This window comes from Oncorhynchus keta, chromosome 14 (genome assembly GCF_023373465.1).
Source record: "Oncorhynchus keta strain PuntledgeMale-10-30-2019 chromosome 14, Oket_V2, whole genome shotgun sequence".
Taxonomy (NCBI): domain Eukaryota; kingdom Metazoa; phylum Chordata; class Actinopteri; order Salmoniformes; family Salmonidae; genus Oncorhynchus; species Oncorhynchus keta.
Window position 1 is genome coordinate 24,067,248 of NC_068434.1, and position 24,865 is coordinate 24,092,112.

Here is a 24,865-nt window from a genome sequence, read left to right on the forward strand (position 1 = left end):
AGATCACACAGTCATCCGGAACAGCTGGTGCTCTCATGCATGGTTCAGGGTTGCTTGCCTCGAAGCGAGCATAGAAGACATTTAGCTCATCTGGTAGGCTCGCGTCGCTGAGACACCAGAGTTGACATAATACGATTAGCAGGATTTCTTATAAGCGTCTGGATTACTGTCCTTAAAAGCGGCATATCTCGCCTTCAACTCAGTGCGGATGTTGCCTGTAATTCAAGGCTTCTGTTTGGGCTATGTACGTACGGTCACTGTGGGGCAGAGCACGTGAGCAGAGCAGAGCGAAGAGCGTTGCTTGCCTAATTTGCTTGGAGTGGGAGCGAGATTCCCAAAGGCTGGAGCGTCGTCCTTCTCGCCCGCTCCAATTTCACTTCAGTAGCGCTCCAGTAGCACTCACTTCACGAGCTCAGGGAATGCCTGCCCCAGCATGCATTTGTAGTCTAATTGCGTGCTGCTATAGCCCCTTGATTTAGCTACTGTCATGGAGTTTGCTAAATATTTTCATTAAAAAATTGATAACACAGGTGTTAAACCAAGGTGAGGGAGTGCTGGGATTTAGTGTCCGCAATTAAAGAATCATTGTGGAATCTGAATAGACACATATCCGAAAAGCATGCTATGCGCACATGCTAAAAGAAAGGAAGGAGGTGGGTAGATAACTAAGTGTGTCATTGTAGTATTTATAAACTAAACATCAGATCTCTTAAACGTTTTGTTCATTTCCTTTCTATTATCTATACTATAGGCCATAATTGATTTTGGCCCAATAGGCCTGGCATTTTACCAAGGAGCTTTCCGTTTTGATTGGGTTATTTTGTCTAAAAACCTTAAGGCCTACCTACAGAAAAATACAAAAAACAACTCTACATCTCTGCCCAGCCTGGCAAGAGTGGTCAAAAGGGTGTTGAGCATCCTCAGTGGCTCTGCAAGTGTGGAGAGGATATTCTCTGCTGCTGACCAGCTCTCCAGGCACCATCGCATGAGCCTGAAGCCACAGACTGGCGTTTCTAAAAATGATAATAAAAATGATGTAATTTTTCATTTAATTTGTATTTAAATGCTGAGGGCTTTATGTCTTCACAATATATTCACAATGTATTTCTTTGTAGCTATAGCCTTGAAATAATTTAAATAATATGGTCTAAATACACATTTTTAACATTCCGTGTGTCACGTTCTGACCTTTATTTCCTTTGTTTTGTCGTTATTTAGTATGGTCAGGGCGTGAGTTGGGGTGGGCAGTCTGTTTGTTTTTCTATGATTTTGGGATTTCTATGTGTTGGCCTAGTATGGTTCTCAATCAGAGGCAGGTGTCGTTAGTTGTCTCTGATTGAGAATCATACTTAGGTAGCCTGGGTTTCACTGTTTGTTTGTGGGTGTTTGTTTCCGTGTCTGCGTTTGTCGCCACACTGTTTCGGTTTGTTCACGTTTATTGATTTTGTATTCATAGTGTTCAGTTTATGTTTTTAAATAAACAACCATGGACACTTACCACTCCGCATCTTGGTCCGATCCTTGCTACACGTCTTCAGAGGAAGAAATCACCCGTTACACCGTGTCTGGTTCCTGACCTATTTAGTGTGTTTGTATGCTGTTTAATATGACGTGTAGCCTATTTGAAATTATGGTCACTTCTTACATTCACCTTTTCATGTTTATTCAAATACTTTTCATTCAAATCCATATGGTTTGGTTTCAATACTTTAAAACCAATTGGTAGGTCCAGGTATCACAAAAATAGATGGTGTTGGTTAAATTGTGATTTTAATGAATGGAGCGCAGAGTGGTTTTTAGTGGAGCAGTAGGAAAGCATATGGTGCACAAGCACCGCTACCATGAGTGATGAGCGGGATTTTCAACAGCTCAACTCCGCTCACATGCTCTGCTGAGGGGACAACATCATTGACGCACTTATTAATGAATCCGGTGACTGATGTGGTAAACTCCTCAATGTTAGTGGATGAATCCCAAAGCATATTCCAGTCTGTGCTAGCAAAACAGTTTGTAGCTTAGCATCTGCTTCATTGTACCACTTCCGTATTGATCGTGTCACTGGTACTTCCTGTTTGAGTTTTTGCTTGTAAGCAGGAAACAGGAGGATAGAGTTATGGTCTGATTTGTCAAAGGGAGGGCGAGGGAGGGCCTTGTCTGCATTTCTGTGTGTAATGACTTACTATCTCATAATTATCACTTAGTATCTCATTATTGTGACATAGAATCTCATAACCATAATTATGACTTGCTGTCTCATAATGACTTACTATCTCATAATAATGACTTACTCTCTCATAATAATGACTTACTCTCTCATAATAATGACTTACTATCTCATAATAATGACTTACTATCTCATAATAATGACTTACTATCTCATAATTATAGCTTACTCTCTCATAATAATGACTTACTCTCTCATAATAATGACTTACTCTCTCATAATAATGACTTACTATCTCATAATAATGACTTACTCTCTCATAATAATGACTTACTGTCTCATAATAATGACTTACTATCTCATAATAATGACTTACTATCTCATAATTATAGCTTACTCTCTCATAATAATGACTTACTCTCTCATAATAATGACTTACTATCTCATAATAATGACTTACTATCTCATAATAATGACTTACTATCTCATAATAATGACTTACTATCTCATAATAATGACTTACTATCTCATAATAATGACTTACTCTCTCATAATAATGACTTACTATCTCATAATAATGACTTACTCTCTCATAATAATGACTTACTATCTCATAATAATGACTTACTCTCTCATAATAATGACTTACTATCTCATAATAATGACTTACTATCTCATAATAACGACTTACTATCTCATAATTATAGCTTACTCTCTCATAATAATGACTTACTCTCTCATAATAATGACTTACTATCTCATAATAATGACTTACTCTCTCATAATAATGACTTACTATCTCATAATAATGACTTACTATCTCATAATAATGACTTACTATCTCATAATTATAGCTTACTCTCTCATAATAATGACTTACTCTCTCATAATAATGACTTACTATCTCATAATAATGACTTACTATCTCATAATAATGACTTACTATCTCATAATAATGACTTACTATCTCATAATTATAGCTTACTCTCTCATAATAATGACTTACTCTCTCATAATAATGACTTACTCTCTCATAATAATGACTTACTATCTCATAATAATGACTTACTATCTCATAATAATGACTTACTATCTCATAATAATGACTTACTCTCTCATAATAATGACTTACTATCTCATAATAATGACTTACTATCTCATAATAATGACTTACTATCTCATAATAATGACTTACTCTCTCATAATAATGACTTACTGTCTCATAATAATGACTTACTATCTCATAATAATGACTTACTATCTCATAATAATGACTTACTATCTCATAATAATGACTTACTATCTCATAATTATAGCTTACTCTCTCATAATAATGACTTACTATCTCATAATAATGACTTACTCTCTCATAATAATGACTTACTCTCTCATAATAATGACTTACTATCTCATAATAATGACTTACTATCTCATAATAATGACTTACTATCTCATAATAATGACTTACTATCTCATAATAATGACTTACTCTCTCATAATAATGACTTACTCTCTCATAATAATGACTTACTATCTCATAATAATGACTTACTCTCTCATAATAATGACTTACTATCTCATAATAATGACTTACTATCTCATAATAATGACTTACTATCTCATAATAATGACTTACTATCTCATAATTATTTACATTTACATTTAAGTCATTTAGCAGACGCTCTTATCCAGAGCGACTTACAAATTGGTGCATTCACCTTATGACATCCAGTGGAACAGCCACTTTACAATAGTGCATCTAAATCTTTTAGGGGGGGGGGGTGAGAAGGATTACTTATCCTATCCTAGGCATTCCTTAAAGAGGTGGGGTTTCAGGTGTCTCCGGAAGGTGGTGATTGACTCCGCTGTCCTGGCGTCGTGAGGGAGTTTGTTCTGTACTTCCTCAGTGGTAGGGAGGCGAGCAGGCCAGAGGTGGATGAACGCAGTGCCCTTGTTTGGGTGTAGGGCCTGATCAGAGCCTGGAGGTACTGAGGTGCCGTTCCCCTCACAGCTCCGTAGCCAAGCACCATGGTCTTGTAGCGGATGCGAGCTTCAACTGGAAGCCAGTGGAGAGAGCGGAGGAGCGGGGTGACGTGAGAGAACTTGGGAAGGTTGAACACCAGACGGGCTGCGGCGTTCTGGATGAGTTGTAGGGGTTTAATGGCACAGGCAGGGAGCCCAGCCAACAGCGAGTTGCAGTAATCCAGACGGGAGATGACAAGTGACAAGATAATTATAGCTTACTATCTCATAATTATAGCTTACTATCTCATAATTATAGCTTACTATCTCATAATTATAGCTTACTCTCTCATAATAATGACTTACTCTCTCATAATAATGATTTACTATCTCATAATTATAGCTTACTATCTCATAATTATAGCTTACTATCTCAAACTCGGTCAGATGTTTATTTTTTTGGTGGCAGGAACGAGAGAGGACAAATCTTGTGACAGACAGATCCAAACAGAGTGCATCTATCCTCTCTGCTCATGCAGCCTCCTCCCCTCCTCCCCTCACTACGTCTGCATTGTAAACATGGTGTTATCTGTTGCCAGGATTCCATCAGAAGAACTGGAAGAGTGCCCGCTTTTTACAGGTGGTTTGGAATCCATGTCTGGGTCAAATGGAAGCCAGGGCCCTCTCTTCCGGGTCAAGTTGTCATCTGACCTTTCCCTGACCTTGCACTGGACCTCACAGAAGCAAAACCAGGAAAATATACAATGGATGGAATACATTTTTTACCCGTTTTTCACATGTTGAGCATGTATTTTGTCCTACAAGCCTCACTATGCCTCTATGAGGCTTTGCTGAGAAAAGCTACACTAAAACATTCTCCTGTCCCCCTGGACATTTCTGGGATTGCACACACATCGCCCCAGTCTCCCCCATTAGGGAGAAGGGAGAAGGCAATAGCATGGTATCACATTACATCAGACTTGGAGTGTGTTAATCTGAAAGGGAGTCAGGCCAGTGAACACAGCATAGGCTCTCTCTCTCTCTCTCACTCTCTCTGCACTGCCCTTTGTTAGGGCCAAAACAGCACTGTGCTACTGCTATTGCATCAGGGACCTTTCACAACTATTTACTACATAGAAAACACACTATTTTGTTTCTGCTCATACCGCTATTGCATTAAGAGAAGGATATTTCTCACCAGAGGAAGGATATTTCTCACCAGAGGAGCAAAGGATTGTGGGGAAGGGGGAGATTTAATAGAAAGAGAAGGGAACATGAAGACAACAGTGTCAGTAGCTTCTAATTTATGTTAGCTGTAAACATCCATATGATTAGCACTCATTGGGATTGGATGATTGAAACAACAATACTGATGGACACAACTTTAAAGGAATATAACTATCCCAAGATGACAGAGAGATCGAACCATAGAGATACAATATAATACTATTTATTTCTGTGGATCGAACATCCAATATGAGCGTTCTCTCCCATGCCATCTGAGTGTTCTATCTGAGACTGAGACATACAGTACATTAGGTGCAGTTATCAGGGCTGATAGATGACAGGGTTGATGAAGAGAACACAGGTCCCTAACGACAGACAGGAAATTAGATGTGCCAACGAGGGCTGTCTCTCTGCCCCAACACCTCAATCAGAAACATCAGCCGTCGTATTTGAGCAGACCTCCCAAACCTGAGGCCACATTACCAGGCTATCAGTTAGACCAGGCAGAGACTGAGCAGAACAAACAGCCTTATGATGAATACGATCATCTCAGCATGCCCTCCCTCCTGTGCTCAAAGGCTAATTCTGGATTAAAAAACAGTAATTCAATGTGATTATTAATCATGCTAATTGTGACACTCTCCGTGTCCGAATACCCATACTTGAATCCTAAATTGTAGACCGTTTGAGTATGCAAAAAAATACATTTGCAACATTTTGAAAATCGAGTATACTTTAAATGTTAGGATGCCATTCTCATTTTGGCTTTGACAACGGCTGATCAATTAGATATGGGAATGTGCTACCAAAATCAACGAATAGCGGGAAACAATGCAATCAAGCATGAATGTTTGAGAGTATGTGAATTTTATACTAATTTTGCCACTTCATCAAGTAGAATTCGATGCACACTTTTCCACAATGCATTGGAAGAGATGAACTGCAAGTGATCGGCCCTAGTTCTTTTCAAGTAGCAAAACAACAAAACTAGGCTACTTAATTGGGAAGATGTCGAATAGCGAAGCTTCTGAAAACAGAAGACAGAAGTCTTTTAAACGAAATACTTTAACATCTTTTTTTATTTCTGAATGTATCGGTACGGAGGACTCAGGATGTGGCTGCTTTAATGATGTCATTTTATTTAGGCCTTTTGATTTGAACATATAGATTGTTTTAGTTTTGTAGGCTAGACTACCTATGTAATTTATGGATCAAGCCTTAGCAGTCATTCTAATCTCTTTCCCAATGATCAATGCTTTAGTTTATTATGTTGCTGTCCAGTGGGTCTGACTTGGCCATGCACACGACTGTCCACGTTTTTCCGTACAATAGCCTTTTGGTTTGAACATTTGTAACGTTTTGGTGTCTGTACTAGGCTATTTGATTGAATTAATATGTGTTACAGCACTTTAGTTTCACTGATAAATATTTGTTATCTGTTTCTGTCTTCAGTCCCATATAGCCCATCTAGGATACAGTAGATGGCTAAGGTTGAATGTGAAGGTCTGCCCATAACCAGCCCGAATAAGCTTACAACTCCATTCCTATTCTATTCAGAGTTAAATTAATAATTCAATAATAATTAAATTAATAGCGAAATTAATAGAATTGGAAATGAGATATTATCGGTCTGGTTAATGCCATGCATGTCTGGTGAATATGGAAAAATCGCACTCTGCCCTCCCCACCTACTCAGCCAGTCAGGATCCGCTACTGCGTTCCGGCCGTGTATGCGACGATGAGTACATAGTATGCAGTTTAAGTATGGCTATTCAGACACGGCCAGTGTCTAATGCTGAAGGAGAAAAGGGGGAATATATGCCCCACAATATTGAACGCAGAGATGGTAATGTGTACTATTACGGAGTGAACCAAGGATCAGATCTACTCAGCAAACTTGATAAGCAGTTAATAAAGAGTGGATCAACTTCAGTAGGACACTTCAAGTGAATTGGAGTAACAGCTGACAGAGGAATGTGATTTCAGATAAACCATCATGTAGTCACATAGTTGGTCCCTCTCAGCATTCTGAGCATGTCTCCCCTTTCTCTAAGGGAGAGAGAGCTGGAAAGATATAGATCCCTCCTCAGCTGGAAGACTCCTCCCTCTGCCAGCGTCGGGGCAGCAGAATGGCACTGTGTTGCTAAGCACCAGGGAAGAGAGAGGCGTAGCCGAGTGAAGTGGCAGGCGCCAGAAGACTGGCATATATTAGAGTAGAGCGGGCATGAAGCTGGGAATGAGACACCACATGTGTCCATCCCTGGCTGTTTCTGAAGGAGCCTCCTTAATATAGACCAGTGGTTCCAAAATTGTAGGGTCGGAAAGGGGGGTGTGGAGAACCCCCTCCACTCAGTCAGGCTTTCAACTTACTCTTGGAAGTTTTAATAGTAATGTGCACAAGGAGCCATTTTGAAAGTTGGTAGTGCATCAGCAGTTTCCTCTTGTCATGTCAGTCATTGCAGACCTTTGAGAGCTATTTATAACTTGTCAGAAATGTCCAGATCAACTAGCCCATGTCAGCTAATGATTTTTAGCTAGTTTTTTTAACCCATTGATTTTGTTGTAATGTTTGACTCAGATATCATACGAACACACATAAAACTTGACTAAATGTGTATATTAAAACTGCAACAGTTTCTCTCCACCCCATGGCAAATACAAACAAACGTGACACGCAGGGGGGAAAGGCTGAGTGAAAAGGTTTGGGAACCACTGATATAGACCACAGGGTGCAGGGATGTGCATGGTTTAACATAGAGACTACTGTATTCACACAACATGCTCCTATCAGCTAATGATAATTTGCTGTCAAGTATTGGAGCTCAGCAAGTATTGTTTAAAAATGCTGTAGAAAATCCTACCAAGAGACAAATGCTGAGAGTGGTGGATAAATGAATCAATTCTGAACGCAACAGTATCCTAAAAACACCCACAGAAAGTCTCATTGCAAAATAGTAGATTGACAGCCAATCTTGGTTGGTAAAGCGTGGCACAAACCTTAGGAGAAAGAGTCCCGACTGGAAATGTAGGGGAAACAATTATTTGACATCGAGAAGAAGACACCATCTCCCTGTCCCAACTTTACAGCTTTCAGCAGCAAAACAGCTATTGAGTAATCCAATCCCATTCCTTGGAAAGGCTCCACAGGTTACAGAGAATAAGCACACTGTCTTCTCACTCAAGCTATTAAACATTTCACACTGTTACACAATCATATCCTTTTTCATTATCTAAATGTGACTCTTAAGCAAATGTCACAGGCTGGGATTTGTTGAAGACCAGGAGTAAACCTTGAGTCTGTCTCTAACATGAATCGGCCCTGTGACTCAGCCTTCCACATCCAGCAGACTCCGTCTCTGTCTAATAATGCCTCCAGGGTGCACTGGGTGTCATGTTCTGACCTTTATTTCCTTTGTTTTGTATTTATTTAGTATGGTCAGGGCATGAGTTGGGTGGGCAGTCTATGTTTGTTTTCTATGATTTGGGTATTTCTATGTTTCGGCCTAGTATGGTTCTCAATCAGAGGCAGGTGTCATTAGTTGTCTCTGATTGAGAATCATACTTAGGTAGCCTGGGTTTCACTGTGTGTTTGTGGGTGATTGTTCCTGTCTCTGTGTTTTGCACTAGATAGGGCTGTTTTTGGTTTTCCACGTTTATTGTTTTGTAGTGTTCGTGTTTATCTTTTTTTATTAAACATGAATCAATATAACCACGCTGCGTTTTGGTCCGCCTCTACTTCACCACAGGAATACCGTTACAGAATCACCCACCAACCAAGGACCAAGCGGTGTGGTAAAAGACAGCAGCGACAGCAGCAGCAACAACAGCTGAGCGGCGGCGATATGAGGAGGCAGTGCGACAGGTACAAGAGGCAGCCCAAAAAAGAGAGGCAGACGAGGTGTGGTACTAAGCCAGGTAGCAGACCTGAGCTCACTCCTCGTGCTTATTATAATTATTATTATACATTTCTTGTTTTTGTAGTCAGTTGTTCATGTGTACCTTTACGTATTAAAAAGAACCATGGACACTTACCACGGCGCATATTGGTCCTTTGATCCTTTTCGCCTCTCCTCTTCGGAAGAAGAGGATATCCCTTATACTGGGACTGTACTACCAACCTGGGACAACCCTCCATGCACACAACAACCAGTTTACATGTCACTATTCAAGATCAAATCTTCTCATGAGTTTTTCCCCGCTCCAAACGTTTCCACAAAAAAGGTCCATTGCATTCTGTAGTGAATAACATGGAAAAGGGATCCAATCAAAAACTTCATGAGAGCTCATGGTGCGCAACATTTCTATAGGCTATGCAATTGCCAGGCCTACTATATTTATTTCTCAACTTTCCTAATATTAAGCACATTGCTCCGCTTTACAACAGGAGTACAGGCTACCTGACTGGCATGAACGTTTGCTATTAAAGTGCATAGATGACATGTTTTCCCCCTGCTCTGAGACAGGTGCATGATAATTGTCCAATCTAAATCAAAACTAATTTCACACATATTATTTAGTATATGTAAAGACAAAATTATTAGATCCAGCAACCTTCCGGTTACTGGCCCAACGCTCTAACCACTAGGCTACCTGCCACCCCGGTGTAGAGCCTAACTGGCATACATAGGCAGCACGTGAGTTTCAAAATTGGGGAAGATAATTTTCACCGTAAAAATATACCTTTTATATTAAACCATTACATGCATAATCGCATTTGAGGTCATTTTTGCGAATGGCATTCTCCCTCTGATTGAATTTTTGAACATTTGCGCTTATAGTTTACTGCCGTGTGATCATTGCTGCACTTGTAATGTGAAGAAATAGCCTAACGTTTATCAACAATATGAGGCTGTTGCACCAGCAGTTGTATTAATTTGATATTTATTGAATCCCACAACTGTCCCAGACTATGTTTGGGAATATTTATTTCTCGTACAGAAGGACAAGTTGACCAATAGAATAGGTCAACTTGTGTTATATCACAGTAAAATGTACAGTAGGGTGAACTCACGTTATAGAGGATGTCCACCCATCCCTCCATGGTGATGCACTGGAAGACGGTCAGAATAGCAAAGAGGATGTTGTCAAAGTTGGTAATGCCGTAGTTGGGGCCAATCCAGTATTCCTGACACACAGTTCCATTTTCACAGGTCCTCGCTGGAGCCTCCAAACCACAGGGGAACTCTGCTGCCTGCTCACCTGAGACACACACAAACACAACAAGGTTAGTTCTGTGCGCAAACATGCAAACACAGGCGAACATTCTTACAGTAGCTCCCAGATCTATAGGCTGTAGCTCAGTACATCATTTATATCAACTCTACATATGCAAGTTATAGCAGTTACACAAAACACAGGTGACTAAGATTTCATAGCGATGTGCATTGTGCATACCTGTATCAGTCCTGAAGCAGGTCCGGTGGAACTTGCCCATGTAAAAGTCCAGGCCGATGATGGCGAACATGAGTATAGCGAAGAAGAGCAGCATGCCAATCTGCAGCAGAGGCACCATGGCTTTCATGATGGACTTTAGAACTACCTGAAGACCTGAGAGAGAGTGCAAAACACTCTCATGTTGTAGTTTTAACACGCATCACAGGAGAGACCCCAAATGGCCCTTTAAGTTCCTTCATTTAACATTTCTGGTTATCACAATTACATAAGATGACATGAACAAAAATTAAATATAGAAATACATGTTTTAACGCTTAAATGGCAAACTTCAAAAATGTACATATCCAAACATAATATTGTTTCTCCTTTTTCCAGTGATTCCATAGTCATTGTACTTACTAGGGATTCCAGACACCAGTTTCAGTGGCCTCAGGACCCGTACTGCCCTCAGAGTTCTCAAGTCAAAGTCTGCTCCCACTGTAGCCAGCATCCTGGTCACAATCAAACAGACAATCAGACTGACAATACCACAATCTGTACCAATGTCCATCATAAACATACAATATATCATTTGCATTATGAACGATTGAGGAAATTCAAGAGCTTCAATATAACATTCATTCCCATCTCCAAACATTACATTCCTGAAAACAATGAGGAATGATTCCTTGTGTATTTTTAAAACCATTATCTAGCATTTCATGCCAATGTCAAATTTCTCCAGCGTTCATGAAGGACTTAAATCTAATCTAAATCGAATTATAAACTGGGTGGTTTCAGCCCTGAATGCAGATCGGCTGACACCCATGATACATCAGACATAATAACATAAGTATGACAAAACATTTATTTTTACTGCTCTAATTACGTTGGTAACCAGATTATAATAGCAATAAATCACCTTTGTGGGTTTGTGGTATATGGCCAATATACCACGGCTAATGGCTATATCCAGGGACTCCGTAATGCGTTGTGCATAAGAACAGCCCTTAGCCGTGGTACATTGGCCATATACCACACCCTTCCATGCCTTATTGCTTAAATGTCTCTGAAAAAGACGGCCTATGTATTGTATTACCTAATAATACAGGGGCTATCATGCGCTTTGTGTCAGACACTTATGTGTAATAGAGTATCAGCGGGGTGGTTTAGAATACATTACTACATCATCTGAAGCATCTACCAGGAGAGAGAGACAGTGTGGAGAATATGAATGATTTCACATGGATGTTGATATGCAGAGGGGGCCTTGACACAGAGTGAATACACAGCAAATTTGCTCATTTAATTTTTACACCAACAGTGTTACATTTTACACTTTCTTATAAATATGTGACTATCTCAAAGTAGTTGTAAAACTAACACTTTTCAAAGTGTTTATAAACTAACACCCTGAGAGTGTTGGGAACCCTAACACCAAGGACGTTGCAAATTCCAACTTACATTTTTTTAATTTTTAGAGCTGATATTGTTAACACTTTCTCAGTGTTAAGGAATCAACATCTGTGGTGTTACAGTAACTAGGTTTGAGGTGTTGTTTTAACACTGTAGGGTGTAACGCCTTATTTGCATATTTATTTCCCAGTGTGCCTTTCGAGTGAAGTTTAGAGGTACCAGTACCGCCCATGACTGAGTTTGCTAGTGACAGAGACATGATTGTTGCATTAGATGGCTTTCAGAGTACCTAAATTAATATTTTATTATAAATATTGTATTTTATATGACAATATATCACTTTTTTTCACAATACCATACTTCAACATCCCAGTTTTACCCTAACACAGTGGTCTGAAACTCCTGGTTTGCAGGCCACATTGGCAAGTCACATTATGCTGGCTCGCAAAGTGTTATATGATTTCTATTTGCATCTAACCAGAGTTAGGATAGCAAACAATTGGAGCTTTTAATCCCCTGCAAATGAGGTTAGAATTACTGCCACAGTAAGGAAGATTGATAGATGACACTACCTAAACTGGAACAACCATCTCAATAAATAAGTCCTACCACTTACAGATGGGATTAGTTTACAGAAATGTATGTTATTTAACTTTGTGTAGTGTAAGATCAATTAATCCATGTGCATGCAGAAACATGGATATATGGCCAAAAACAAACTATTCTAAAAAGCAACCTTCCACAAAGCATGCTTGGAAATATAGAGGCCCCTCCCATGTCTTTTTCACTTTGAAAGAGTTCATGGAAATTAACTCAACACAGTCAAGTAACACCACACGGTGTTGATTCCACTGTGATTCAAGTAACACTTCATTTATTCACTGCAGGGGGTGTCAATTTCCAGCCTACTGGGGTTAACCCCACTATAATCAACACTGAGATTTTGACACCCGCAAATTGTCTGTGTAGCAGCTCATTAGAAATAACTAATTCAGATCCTCACTTTCCTTTTAGATTTCAGATGAAGAACCATTTCCTCATTCTCCTGGGGGTCTGACTGCATAATCAAGACACTTCTGCCTAAAACCTCAACCCCATCGTAAGAGGATCTGACTGCACTCTCACAGTCTCACGGAGGAGAGGATGGGAGAAAGGAGAGCTGAAAGAGAGAGAAGGGGAGGGAGGAGAGGGGAATAGCTCCAGGGGAATAGTGTCATTGCTCAGCCTCTCCAATCTGAGGGAGGGGACAGCAGAAAGCATGGGAGGGGGAGGGGGGGGGGCAACAGAAAGCATGAGGGAGGGGACAGCAGAAAGCATGGGAGGGAGGGGACAGCAGAAAGCATGGGAGGGAGGGGACAGCAGAAAGCATGAGGGAGGGGACAGCAGAAAGCATGAGGGAGGGGACAGCAGAAAGCATGGGAGGGAGGGGACAGCAGAAAGCATGGGAGGGAGGGGACAGCAGAAAGCATGGGAGGGAGGGGACAGCAGAAAGCATGAGGGAGGGGACAGCAGAAAGCATGGGAGGGAGGGGACAGCAGAAAGCATGAGGGAGGGGACAGCAGAAAGCATGGGAGGGAGGGGACAGCAGAAAGCATGGGAGGGAGGGGACAGCAGAAAGCATGGGAGGGAGGGGGACAGCAGAAAGCATGGGAGGGAGGGGACAGCAGAAAGCATGGGAGGGAGGGGACAGCAGAAAGCATGGGAGGGAGGGGACAGCAGAAAGCATGGGAGGGAGGGGACAGCAGAAAGCATGGGAGGGAGGGGACAGCAGAAAGCATGATGGAGGGAGGGGACAGCAGAAAGCATGATGGGAGGGGACAGGAAAGCATGACAGCAGAAAGCATGAGGGAGGGGACAGCAGAAAGCATGAGGGAGGGGACAGCAGAAAGCATGAGGAGGGAGGGGGGACAGCAGAAAGCATGAGGGGAGGGGACATGAGAAAGGAGGGAGGGGACAGCAGAAAGCATGAGGGGACAGCAGAAAGGGGAGGGGACAGCAGAAAGCATGAGGGAGGGACAGCAGGCATGAGGGAGGGGACAGCAGAAAGCATGATGGAGGGAGGGGACAGCAGAAAGCATGATGGAGGGGACAGCAGAAAGCATGAGGGAGGGGACAGCAGAAAGCATGATGGAGGGACAGCAGAAAGCATGAGGGAGGGGACAGCAGAAAGCATGAGGGAGGGGACAGCAGAAAGCATGAGGGAGGGGACAGCAGAAAGCATGAGGGAGGGGACAGCAGAAAGCATGAGGGAGGGGACAGCAGAAAGCATGAGGGAGGACACAGAGATGTTGGTGTAGCTGCTAGTGAATCCAATTACTAATGGCAAAAGAAAGGTTTCAACATTACCAAAAACACAAACTGTTTTTAGAATAATACGATCATGAAGTATACTTCATATTAACCAGAATAATATACCTTGCTTTGTGAAAATGTGTGCCACTTTAGGACTCTACTGTATGCAACAAAGATGTGATACCCCCAGAAAATAGATTAACATATGGAAAGTAGGAGTGGGGTCTCTGCCAGTATAGCTTCACTGCAGGGCGGTGAAACCTAGAATTGTTTTGGTTCTTTCCATTAAAACTGACATTTCCTTCCCTTTCCCCTGGATGTGAATTAATCACAGCCTACTAAAACACTCTCAGATGGGATTACCTTCATTACAAAGGAAAGAATTAGGAAATGAAGTGAATCTCATTTTCCCCACATTAACTAGTACGTATCAGACTCTAGAAAATATATGGTACGGCTGGAGAGGAGATGGCCATCATCTCTCGCTTATGGCTTCTCCCAGTGAGAACACCCCGTCTCCTAGCATGATCTGCCTTGCTATTCTAATGTTCCAGACTGCAGCTGGCATCCTGAAATATAGATAACTTATCTTCAGTGAAATCAGCCTCCCAAGACTCCCTCTCCTCTCTGCTCTGATCAGAGCACTTTGCTTTTCTCCCTGCCTGTTTGCCTGCCTGCCACTATAGTAAAGACAGAAAGCCTCAGGACCTGGTACATGCTCCCAACTGAACCAATCCCAACATGAGGCAACACACTGGTATGGCCAACACAGTGGTCCCTGGTATGGCCTCATTTTCAGGGCTTATATTGTAGCTTTACAATATATTGCTTTAATATTCCAAAAACAGGTTTGAGATGACAATGAATGAAAAAAGTTCAACGCCAACCCAACCAGGACCTATCTGACTCAGATATCACTGGGGTTTGAGTTCTGGCTGTGTCACTGCTTCAGCCACCAGAGAGAACAATGCAGGTGTGTGTGTGTTTCCCATATTCAAAGTGGCCAGCATGGGTCAGAGGACAGTGCAGTGAGAGGCCCACACTGGGCTGCTCCCAGGGGTCTTTCTTCAAGTGGATCAGAGACTCTTTCTGCCATCTCTCTATCTATACTTACGCCTGCCAGCAGACAGAGCAGACAGAGGGAGCACAGTGAGGGCAGTGGAAACAGAGCGCCAGCCAAAGACAGCATTACGATGTTGCCCGAGCATTGCAGAGTAAGGGAGATGCTAGTCCCTTAAGTATAGGCCTCCACTATGTTAATGTAAGAGGTACAACGTGGCAGACGTCTTTCTTCACTATGAATATAGAAGCTCCACTAAGCTGCTGTAAGAGGTACAACGTGGCAGATGTCTTTCTTCACTATGAATATAGAAGAGGTACTCAGATGTCTTTCTTCACTATGAATATAGAAGCTGCTGTGTAAGAGGTACAACATGGCAGATGTCTTTCTTCACTATGAATATAGAAGCTCCACTAAGCTGTAAGAGGTACAACATGGCAGATGTCGTTCTTCTTGAATATAGAAGCACTAAGCTGTAATACAACATGGCAGATGTCGTTCTTCACTATGAATATAGAAGCTCCACTAAGCTCTTTCTCACTATGAATATAGAAGCTCACTAAGCTGCTTCACTATGAATATAGAAGATCCACTAAGCTGCTGTAAGAGGTACAACGTGGCAGATGTCTTCTTCACTAGAATATAGAAGCTCCACTAAGCTGCTGGAGGTACAACATGGCAGATGTCGTTCTTCACTATGAATATAGAAGCAGAACATGGCAGATGTCTTTCTTCACTATGAATATAGAAGCTCCACTGTAAGATGGCTAAGCTGTAAGAGGTACAACATGGCAGATGTCTTTCTTCACTATGAATATAGAAGCTCCACTAAGATGCTGTAAGAGGTACAACATGGCAGATGTCTTTCTTCACTATGAATATAGAAGCTCCACTGGCTGTAGATGTCTTGTCTTCACTATGAATATAGAAGCTCCACTAAGCTGCTGTAAGAGGTACAACGTGGCAGATGTCTTTCTTCACTATGAATATAGAAGCTCCACTAAGATGCTTCACTATGCTCCACTAAGCTGCTGTAAGAGGTACAACGTGGCAGATGTCGCTCTTCACTATGAATAATACTATGAATATAGAAGCTCCACTAAGCTAGAGATGTCTTTCCTCCACTAAGATGCTGTAAGAGGTACAACATGGCAGATGTCGTTCTTCACTATGAATATAGAAGCTCCACTAAGCTGTAAGAGGTACAACATGGCAGATGTCTTTCTTCACTATGAATATAGAAGCTCCACTAAGCTGCTGTAAGAGGTACAACATGGCAGATGTCTTTCTTCACTATGAATATAGAAGCTCCACTAAGCTGCTGTAAGAGGTACAACATGGCAGATGTCTTTCTTCACTATGAATATAGAAGCTCCACTAAGCTGCTGTAAGAGGTACAACATGGCAGATGTCTTTCTTCACTATGAATATAGAAGCTATGCTGTAAGAGGTATGGCAGATGTCTTTCTTCACTATGAATATAGAAGCTCCACTAAGCTGCTGTAAGAGGTACAACATGTAAGAGGTACAACATGGCAGATGTCTTTCTTCACTTGAATATAGAAGCTCCACTAAGCTGCTGTAAGAGGTGAATACTATGAATATAGCTCCACTAAGCTGCTGTAAGAGGTACAACAGATGGAATATAGAAGCAGATGTCTTTCTTCACTATGAATATAGAAGCTCCACTAAGCTGCTGTAAGAGGTACAACATGGCAGATGTCGTTCTTCACTATGAATATAGAAGCTCCACTAAGCTGCTGTAAGAGGTACAACAGATGTCGTTCTTCACTATGAATATAGAAGCTCCACTAAGCTGCTGTAAGAGGTACAACATGGCAGATGTCTTTCTTCACTATGAATATAGAAGCTCCACTAAGCTGCTGTAAGAGGTACAACATGGCAGATGTCTTTCTTCACTATGAATATAGAAGCTCCACTAAGCTGCTGTAAGAGGTACAACATGGCAGATGTCTTTCTTCACTATGAATATAGAAGCTCCACTAAGCTGCTGTAAGAGGTACAACATGGCAGATGTCTTTCTTCACTATGAATATAGAAGCTCCACTAAGCTGCTGTAAGAGGTACAACATGGCAGATGTCTTTCTTCACTATGAATATAGAAGCTCCACTAAGCTGCTGTAAGAGGTACAACATGGCAGATGTCTTTCTTCACTATGAATATAGAAGCTCCACTAAGATGCTGTAAGAGGTACAACGTGGCAGATGTCTTTCTTCACTATGAATATAGAAGCTCCACTAAGCTGCTGTAAGAGGTACAACGTGGCAGATGTCTTTCTTCACTTTGAAAATAGAAAATACATTAGTCAACTTACTTTCCATTCAATGAACTAAATTGACCGTAGCTAAGCAGGTTTCTAAATGAATGGCCGTACACCAAAATGCATTAAAGTATATAATTGACTTAATTATGTTACATTTATGATAGTTGTTTTCCTCTCAGCTGCAATAACGAAATAAACATGTGATTCACCTGTTTCCTGTTGATGGCATGTACTGTATGTGACTAACTGGGCCTGTGTCCTTTAAATCATTCCTGTTTCTATAATGGCTCTGCTCTTTGAGAGTGATTTCCCTTTTCTTTTTATATACTTAAATATATATATATATATATATATATATATATATATATATATATATATATTTGATCCCACCTTGTGGCGACAGAACGTAGTCCCTCTTCACGAAACAACATCTGGCCAACCAGGGTAAAAGCCCCGTCAGTATCGCTGCAGAGGCATGTACCATTACATGAGTTACTTAATGGACCTTTAGGTAGTGCAGAAACACCATCCTCTCTGTTTTTAACAGCAGAACTGGCATCTGTTTGACTGTTGCTACGGCTACTGAATGACCATCTTAACTAAAGAAACAACCAATACTTTTATCTGGGACTATTATTGTATGGTTGTTTTTGTTTTGCCTACTTTCCTAATAATAATTTGGCAATGAATGTAAACAAACAACATAATATCACAAAGTGACTAGTTGATTTCCCTGAATAATGGAATGAATCATTTTTTACATTGCTAGATATTTCTTTAGGGGACCTGGAAGCAAACTGCAATGTAGCGAAGGAATTGATCAGAACCTATGCCTGGGGGAGCTGTATAATTAATTATGTTCCTCACATACATACACTCTGCTGACATGAGAGTATAAAAGGCAAACCCATTATCTTGATTATCAATTAGTCAACCATGTATGTTTACAGCACCTCCCTGGAGAAGACTGGGAAGAGAATCTCATTCTGCTGCTCCAATGGCAGGGAAATATAGGTGAAAACTAACACAGTCACAAGCTCTGTCTGGAGTAACACATCCATGTTAGATGTGAGTGATACAGGATACCAAGGGGTGCAATATTTCAGAACATGTAGGATACTGAGCCAGGCTCTATTGGGGATACTTCTCTGTCCACATGTTCTATGGTTCTACCTCACTGACAGGAAAGTAGCAGACTATCAGACATACCCTGTCTGTCTGTCTGGCTTGCTGGCTGACTAGCTGTTTGGCTGGCTGAATGTCTGTCTATCAATCTGTCTGGTTGTCTGGCTGACTGGCTGTTTGGCTGACCCATTTTCTGTCTGGTTGTCTATCTGTCTGTCTGTCTGACTGTCTGGCTGACGTGTTGGCTTGCTCTACTGTATGGGATGTGATCTTATAAGAGGCTTGGCAGTATAATGACCTGCCTCCTCCCCTGTTGTGTAAATGACAGACGGAACCATGTGAGTGGTCTGAGACGGACGGGTGAGAGAGTATAAACACAGCAGACCCTGTCTGGTACTGTCTGGGCTCGGAGGAGAACACATTCATTTCAGCCCTGAGGGTTAGTTGAAAACAATACGCTCTTCAATGTGCCTTTCATGATTAGGATCAAGAAAAAAGATCAAAGCTGGCTACGTACGTTGGTTTGTATGAGACTGAATGGATAGAATTGAGGGAAGATGTCTGTAAATACTCAATATGTAAAACTGCTTAACCCCCTCAGTCAAACAAACGCTAAGGGAAAGACACATTTCACATTGACATTTTAGTCAATTCAGTGCAAAAGATAGTTTAGAAACTGTTCGAGCAACATTTCAAAGTCCAGAGTACTCTATTACATAAGCCCATGAACGCCCAGTGAAGTGCTTGAGCAGCAGTTAATGGCTATGCCCACAGAACACTGGTATGCTCCTCAACTCCATCAGGCTCAAGCATGCACAATCATCAGTGTCATGGCTAAGAATGGGGAGGATTCAAAGAAATCATCAAAACATCCACTGACAGGTGAATCTGATGGGGGTTTCATAGGGACTAAGCTCTCCAATCATAAAGAAATTATGTCAGAAGAGGGTGAAGGGTGAAATTGTGCAATGTCAGCATATTTCACAATTAATCTAATGCAGTTGAGTGTGAGAGGGAGGTTTTACAGAATTGACACAGTCACTGCTTTGTAATTTAGGAACTTTCTCCAGCTGATTAATTGTACATTTTGCCAATGGCTGTCTCGGTGTGTAGAGGGCTCTTACTGAACATACTGCCTCGTGTGTAGAGAGCTCTTACTGAGCATACTGCCTCGTGTGTACTGAGCTCTTACTGAGCAGACTGCCTGGGTGTGTAGAGGGCTCTTACTGAACATACTGCCTGGGTGTGTAGAGGGCTCTTACTGAGCATACTGCCTCGTGTGTAGAGAGCTCTTACTGAGCATACTGCCTGGGTGTGTAGAGGGCTCTTACTGAGCATACTGCATGGGTGTGTAGAGGGCTCTTACTGAGCATACTACCTCCTGTGTAGAGAGCTCTTACTGAGCATACTGCCTGGGTGTGTAGAGGGCTCTTACTGAGCATACTGCATGGGTGTGTAGAGGGCTCTTACTGAGCATACTACCTCCTGTGTAGAGAGCTCTTACTGAGCATACTGCCTGGGTGTGTAGAGGGCTCTTACTGAGCATACTACCTCCTGTGTAGAGAGCTCTTACTGAGCAGACTGCCTGGGTGTGTAGAGGGCTCTTACTGAGCATACTGCATGGGTGTGTAGAGGGCTCTTACTGAGCATACTGCATGGGTGTGTAGAGGGCTCTTACTGAGCATACTACCTCCTGTGTAGAGAGCTCTTACTGAGCATACTGCCTGGGTGTGTAGAGGGCTCTTACTGAGCATACTACCTCCTGTGTAGAGAGCTCTTACTGAGCAGACTGCCTGGGTGTGTAGAGAGCTCTTACTGAGCATACTGCCTGGGTGTGTAGAGAGCTCTTACTGAGCATACTACCTCCTGTGTAGAGAGCTCTTACTGAGCATACTGCCTGGGTGTGTTGAGGGCTCTTACTGAGCATACTGTCTCGGTATGTAGAGGGCTCTTACTGAGCATACTGCCTGGGTGTGTAGAGGGCTCTTACTGAGCATAGTGTCTCGGTATGTAGAGGGCTCTTACTGAGCATAGTGTCTCGGTATGTAGAGGGCTCTTACTGAGCATACTGTCTCGGTGTGTAGAGGGCTCTTACTGAGCATACTGTCTGGATGTGTAGAGGGCTCTTACTGAGCATTCTGCCTGGGTGTGTAGAGGGCCCTTACTGAGCATACTGTCTCGATGTGTAGAGGGCTCTTACTGAGCATTCTGCCTGGGTGTGTAGAGGGCCCTTACTGAGCATACTGTCTCGGTGTGTAGAGGGCTCTTACTGAGCATACTGTCTCGGTGTGTAGAGGGCTCTTACTGAGCATACTGTCTCGATGTGTAGAGGGCTCTTACTGAGCATTCTGCCTGGGTGTGTAGTGCTCAGTAACAGCCCTCAAAATGCCTATGTTATACTCCTCTCTGTGTGAGATGCATTTGTCTGATTTCAGGTGGAAACACCAGCAAACTGTTCATCAACATGTGAGATGCATACTGCATATGCAGGTCAGCAAGGGGCATGGAAATGATCTGAATGGAAAAGGACTATCAGCACTTTCATCTCACATCAGTGGGCCAGCATGGATCAGTTTACTCTCCACAATAATGTAAGATTAAGTGCAACTCGAACAGAATTAGAAAAATGAAGAAAGCACTGCATTTCTGAGGAAAGCTGTGAAAGGCCATGCATAGCACTGAGAGAGAATCCATAAAGCTTTGCTCTACACAGAATGTGTCGCTTTGTCATTGGTGGCATTGGTGCATTATTCAGACCATTAAAACTGTTTTTAGTGGCCCTTACCTCACATAATGTTTAGATACATACAGTAGGACTCACTACACAACTCCCAGAATTCAAATGCTTAATGCAATGCAAATGTCCTCCCAGTTTGCACAACAACTTATTCAACATGCATTACACCTCCATTATTTGCAGTCAAGGAGACGCTCAGTGACTCAGTAATTACACCGCGTGCAATATGGCTGAGCACTAGAGATATGCCCCATGCACAGCACACGTAGGCACAGCCCACCTCAGCCAGTTCCCTCTTCCAGCACCACGCAGCATGGAGTAGTAGAGGCTGAAATAGATGACTATCTCACCCTGTCACTGGAATGGAACATCACACAGTCAGCCAGCAGCATCATCTTGCATAAACCAGGGAGGCCCATTAGCTCAGTCTAGTGGAGGTGAAGTGGAAAAGAGCCCATTATGTAAGGAGGACCAGCCGGCCAGCGGCACTACTCTACTGTATACTCACACCCAGCAGTCAGCTGGCAGGGCATTAGTTGGTCTAAAGCCAAGATTCCCCTGAGAATGATGCCTCCTCTGTCTTTCTCCATTTCCTGTCTGTCTGTCTGTCTGTCTGTCTGTCTGTCTGTCTGTCTGTCTGTCTGTCTGTCTGTCTGTCTGTCTGTCTGTCTGTCTGTCTGTCTGTCTGTCTGTCTGTCTGTCTGTCTGTCTGTGTCTGTCTGTCTGTCTGTCTGTCTGTCTGTCTGTCTGTCTGTCTGTCTGTCTGTCTGTCTGTCTGTCTGTCTGTCTGTCTGTCTGTCTGTCTGTCTGTCTGTCTGTCTGTCTGTCTGTCTGTCTGTCTGTCTGTCTCTGTCTGTCTGTCTGTCTGTCTGTCTGTCTGTCTGTCTGTCTGTCTGTCTGTCTCTGTCTGTCTGTCTGTCTGTCTGTCTGTCTCTGTCTGTCTGTCTGTCTGTCTGTCTGTCTGTCTGTCTGTCTGTCTGTCTGTCTGTCTGTCTGTCTGTCTGTCTGTCTGTCTGTCTGTCTGTCTGTCTGTCTGTCTGTCTGTCTGTCTGTCTGTCTGTCTGTCTGTCTGTCTGTCTGTCTGTCTGTCTGTCTGTCTGTCTGTCTGTCTGTCTGTCTGTCTGTCTGTCTGTCTGTCTGTCTGTCTGTCTGTCTGTCTGTCTGTCTGTCTGTCTGTCTGTCTGTCTGTCTGTCTGTCTGTCTGTCTGTCTGTCTGTCTGTCTGTCTGTCTGTCTGTCTGTCTGTCTGTCTGTCTGTCTGTCTGTCTGTCTGTCTGTCTGTCTGTCTGTCTGTCTGTCTGTCTGTCTGTCTGTCTGTCTGTCTGTCTGTCTGTCTGTCTGTCTGTCTGTCTGTCTGTCTGTCTGTCTGTCTGTCTGTCTGTCTGTCTGTCTGTCTGTCTGTCTGTCTGTCTGTCTGTCTGTCTGTCTGTCTGTCTGTCTGTCTGTCTGTCTGTCTGTCTGTCTGTCTGTCTGTCTGTCTGTCTGTCTGTCTGTCTGTCTGTCTGTCTGTCTGTCTGTCTAATACTGGATGACATAATCTTTGTGAGAGCTTTACATTTCACAAATAACACATTCCCTTCATATTCTCATTGACTTTCAATATCTTAACAATGTCATGTTTGCAATAGGCATCTAATACACATCTAGTCATATAATGTGTTATCCATTTCAATAGCAGGACTGGGATTGGGACTAAATTATGGTTGAGAGATGTGAAGAATATGCTCCAAGGAAGCAGTAGGAAGGGAGCATCCTGTAGTGTGGAATCAGCCCCAGTGAGATGAAGGATGAGAGCTGGCAAAAAGCACCTGCTCCTGTTTTATTAGAGGATCCTGAGGTCGACAAGGCTGGAATGGCTGCTGGCAGGCAGGGTAAAGGAGAGGAGCACACTCTTCGATGGATCGCTGGGGTTGGGAGTATTCAAAAAGAAAGTGTGATTCTGCCTGAAATATGCTGTGATTGTCTCAGTACTTGCGACTGAACATGCAATACAGATGATGCCAAAAAGGCAATATTTTTCCAACATATTCCATTACAAATCATATCTTTTTCTATAGAAGTTGGTGATCCTATCATCCATCCCACTGAACTGTTGTATCTTACTCACTTTGAGAGAGAGAGAGAGAGAGAGAGAGAGAGAGAGAGAGAGAGAGAGAGAGAGAGAGAGAGAGAGAGAGAGAGAGAGAGAGAGAGAGAGAGAGAGAGAGAGAGAGAGAGAGAGAGAGAGAGAGAGAGAGAGAGAGAGAGAGAGAGAGAGAGAGAGAGAGAGAGAGAGAGAGAGAGAGAGAGAGAGAGAGAGAGAGAGAGAGAGAGAGAGAGAGAACACTGGAGGCGTCACCATGGAAACGAAGGAGGCTCCTCTGATCTCATTAGACTACAGCAGCCAGAAGACCGGGATTCTGGGAGCAGGAGGAAACAATAAGAGGAGGAAGAAGCCAGAGATATTTGTTTTTTTGCCTTACTGTTTATAGAAAGCAAAGCAAACCACTAACATGAAGACATGGCTCTTGACTCTGATAGGCCTTTGTTGTTGTGGAAAAGCAAACAGACCCACTGTAATACAGAAGCTGCTGAGATCAAATGTTCTTTATTTAATTGAATCCAAGCCAACAACAGAGGGGTTTTCCCTGATAAAGCTGGACACGCAGCAGATCAAATCAAAGTTTATTTGTCATGTGCGCTGAACACAACAGGTGTAGTAGACCTTACAGTGAAATGCTTACTTACAGGCTCTAACCAACAGTGCGATTTTTAAGTAAAAAACAGGTATTAGGTGAACAATAGATAAGCAAAGAAATAAAAACAACAGTGAAAAATAACAGTAGTGAGGCTACATACAGCACTGGTTAGTCAGGTTAATTGAGGTAGTATGTACATGAATGTATATTTAAAGCGACTATGCATACATGATAGGCAGAGAGTAGCAGCAGAGTAAAAGAGGGTTTGGAAGGGGCGAGACAATGCAAATATTCCAGGTAGCCATTTTATTACTTGTTCAGGAGTCTTATGGCTTGGGGGTAAAACTGTTGAGAAGACTTTTGGTCCTAGACTTGACGCTCTGGTACCGCTTGCCATGCCGAAGTACAGAGAACATTCTATGACTGGGGTGGCTGGGGTCGTTGACAATTTTTATGGCCTTCCTCTGACACCGACTGGTGTAGAGGACCTGGATGGCAGGCAGCTTAGCCCCAGTGATGTACTGGGCCGTACGCACTACCCTCTGTA

At 42.4% G+C, this 24,865-nt stretch overlaps 1 protein-coding gene across 1 annotated transcript in view; it reads right to left on the reverse strand.

Moving 5' to 3' along the window:
• The window catches only part of LOC118394045 (voltage-dependent N-type calcium channel subunit alpha-1B-like), a 159,819-nt gene that overhangs the window by 84,700 nt on the left and 50,254 nt on the right, over positions 1–24,865 (reverse strand). Inside the window, exons 4-6 of the mRNA XM_052461385.1 lie at positions 11,147–11,238; positions 10,748–10,900; positions 10,365–10,552 (exon numbers count right to left, since the gene is read on the reverse strand). Coding sequence (XP_052317345.1) covers positions 10,365–10,552; positions 10,748–10,900; positions 11,147–11,238 — 433 coding nt within the window. The remainder of the gene's footprint in view (positions 1–10,364; positions 10,553–10,747; positions 10,901–11,146; positions 11,239–24,865) is intronic.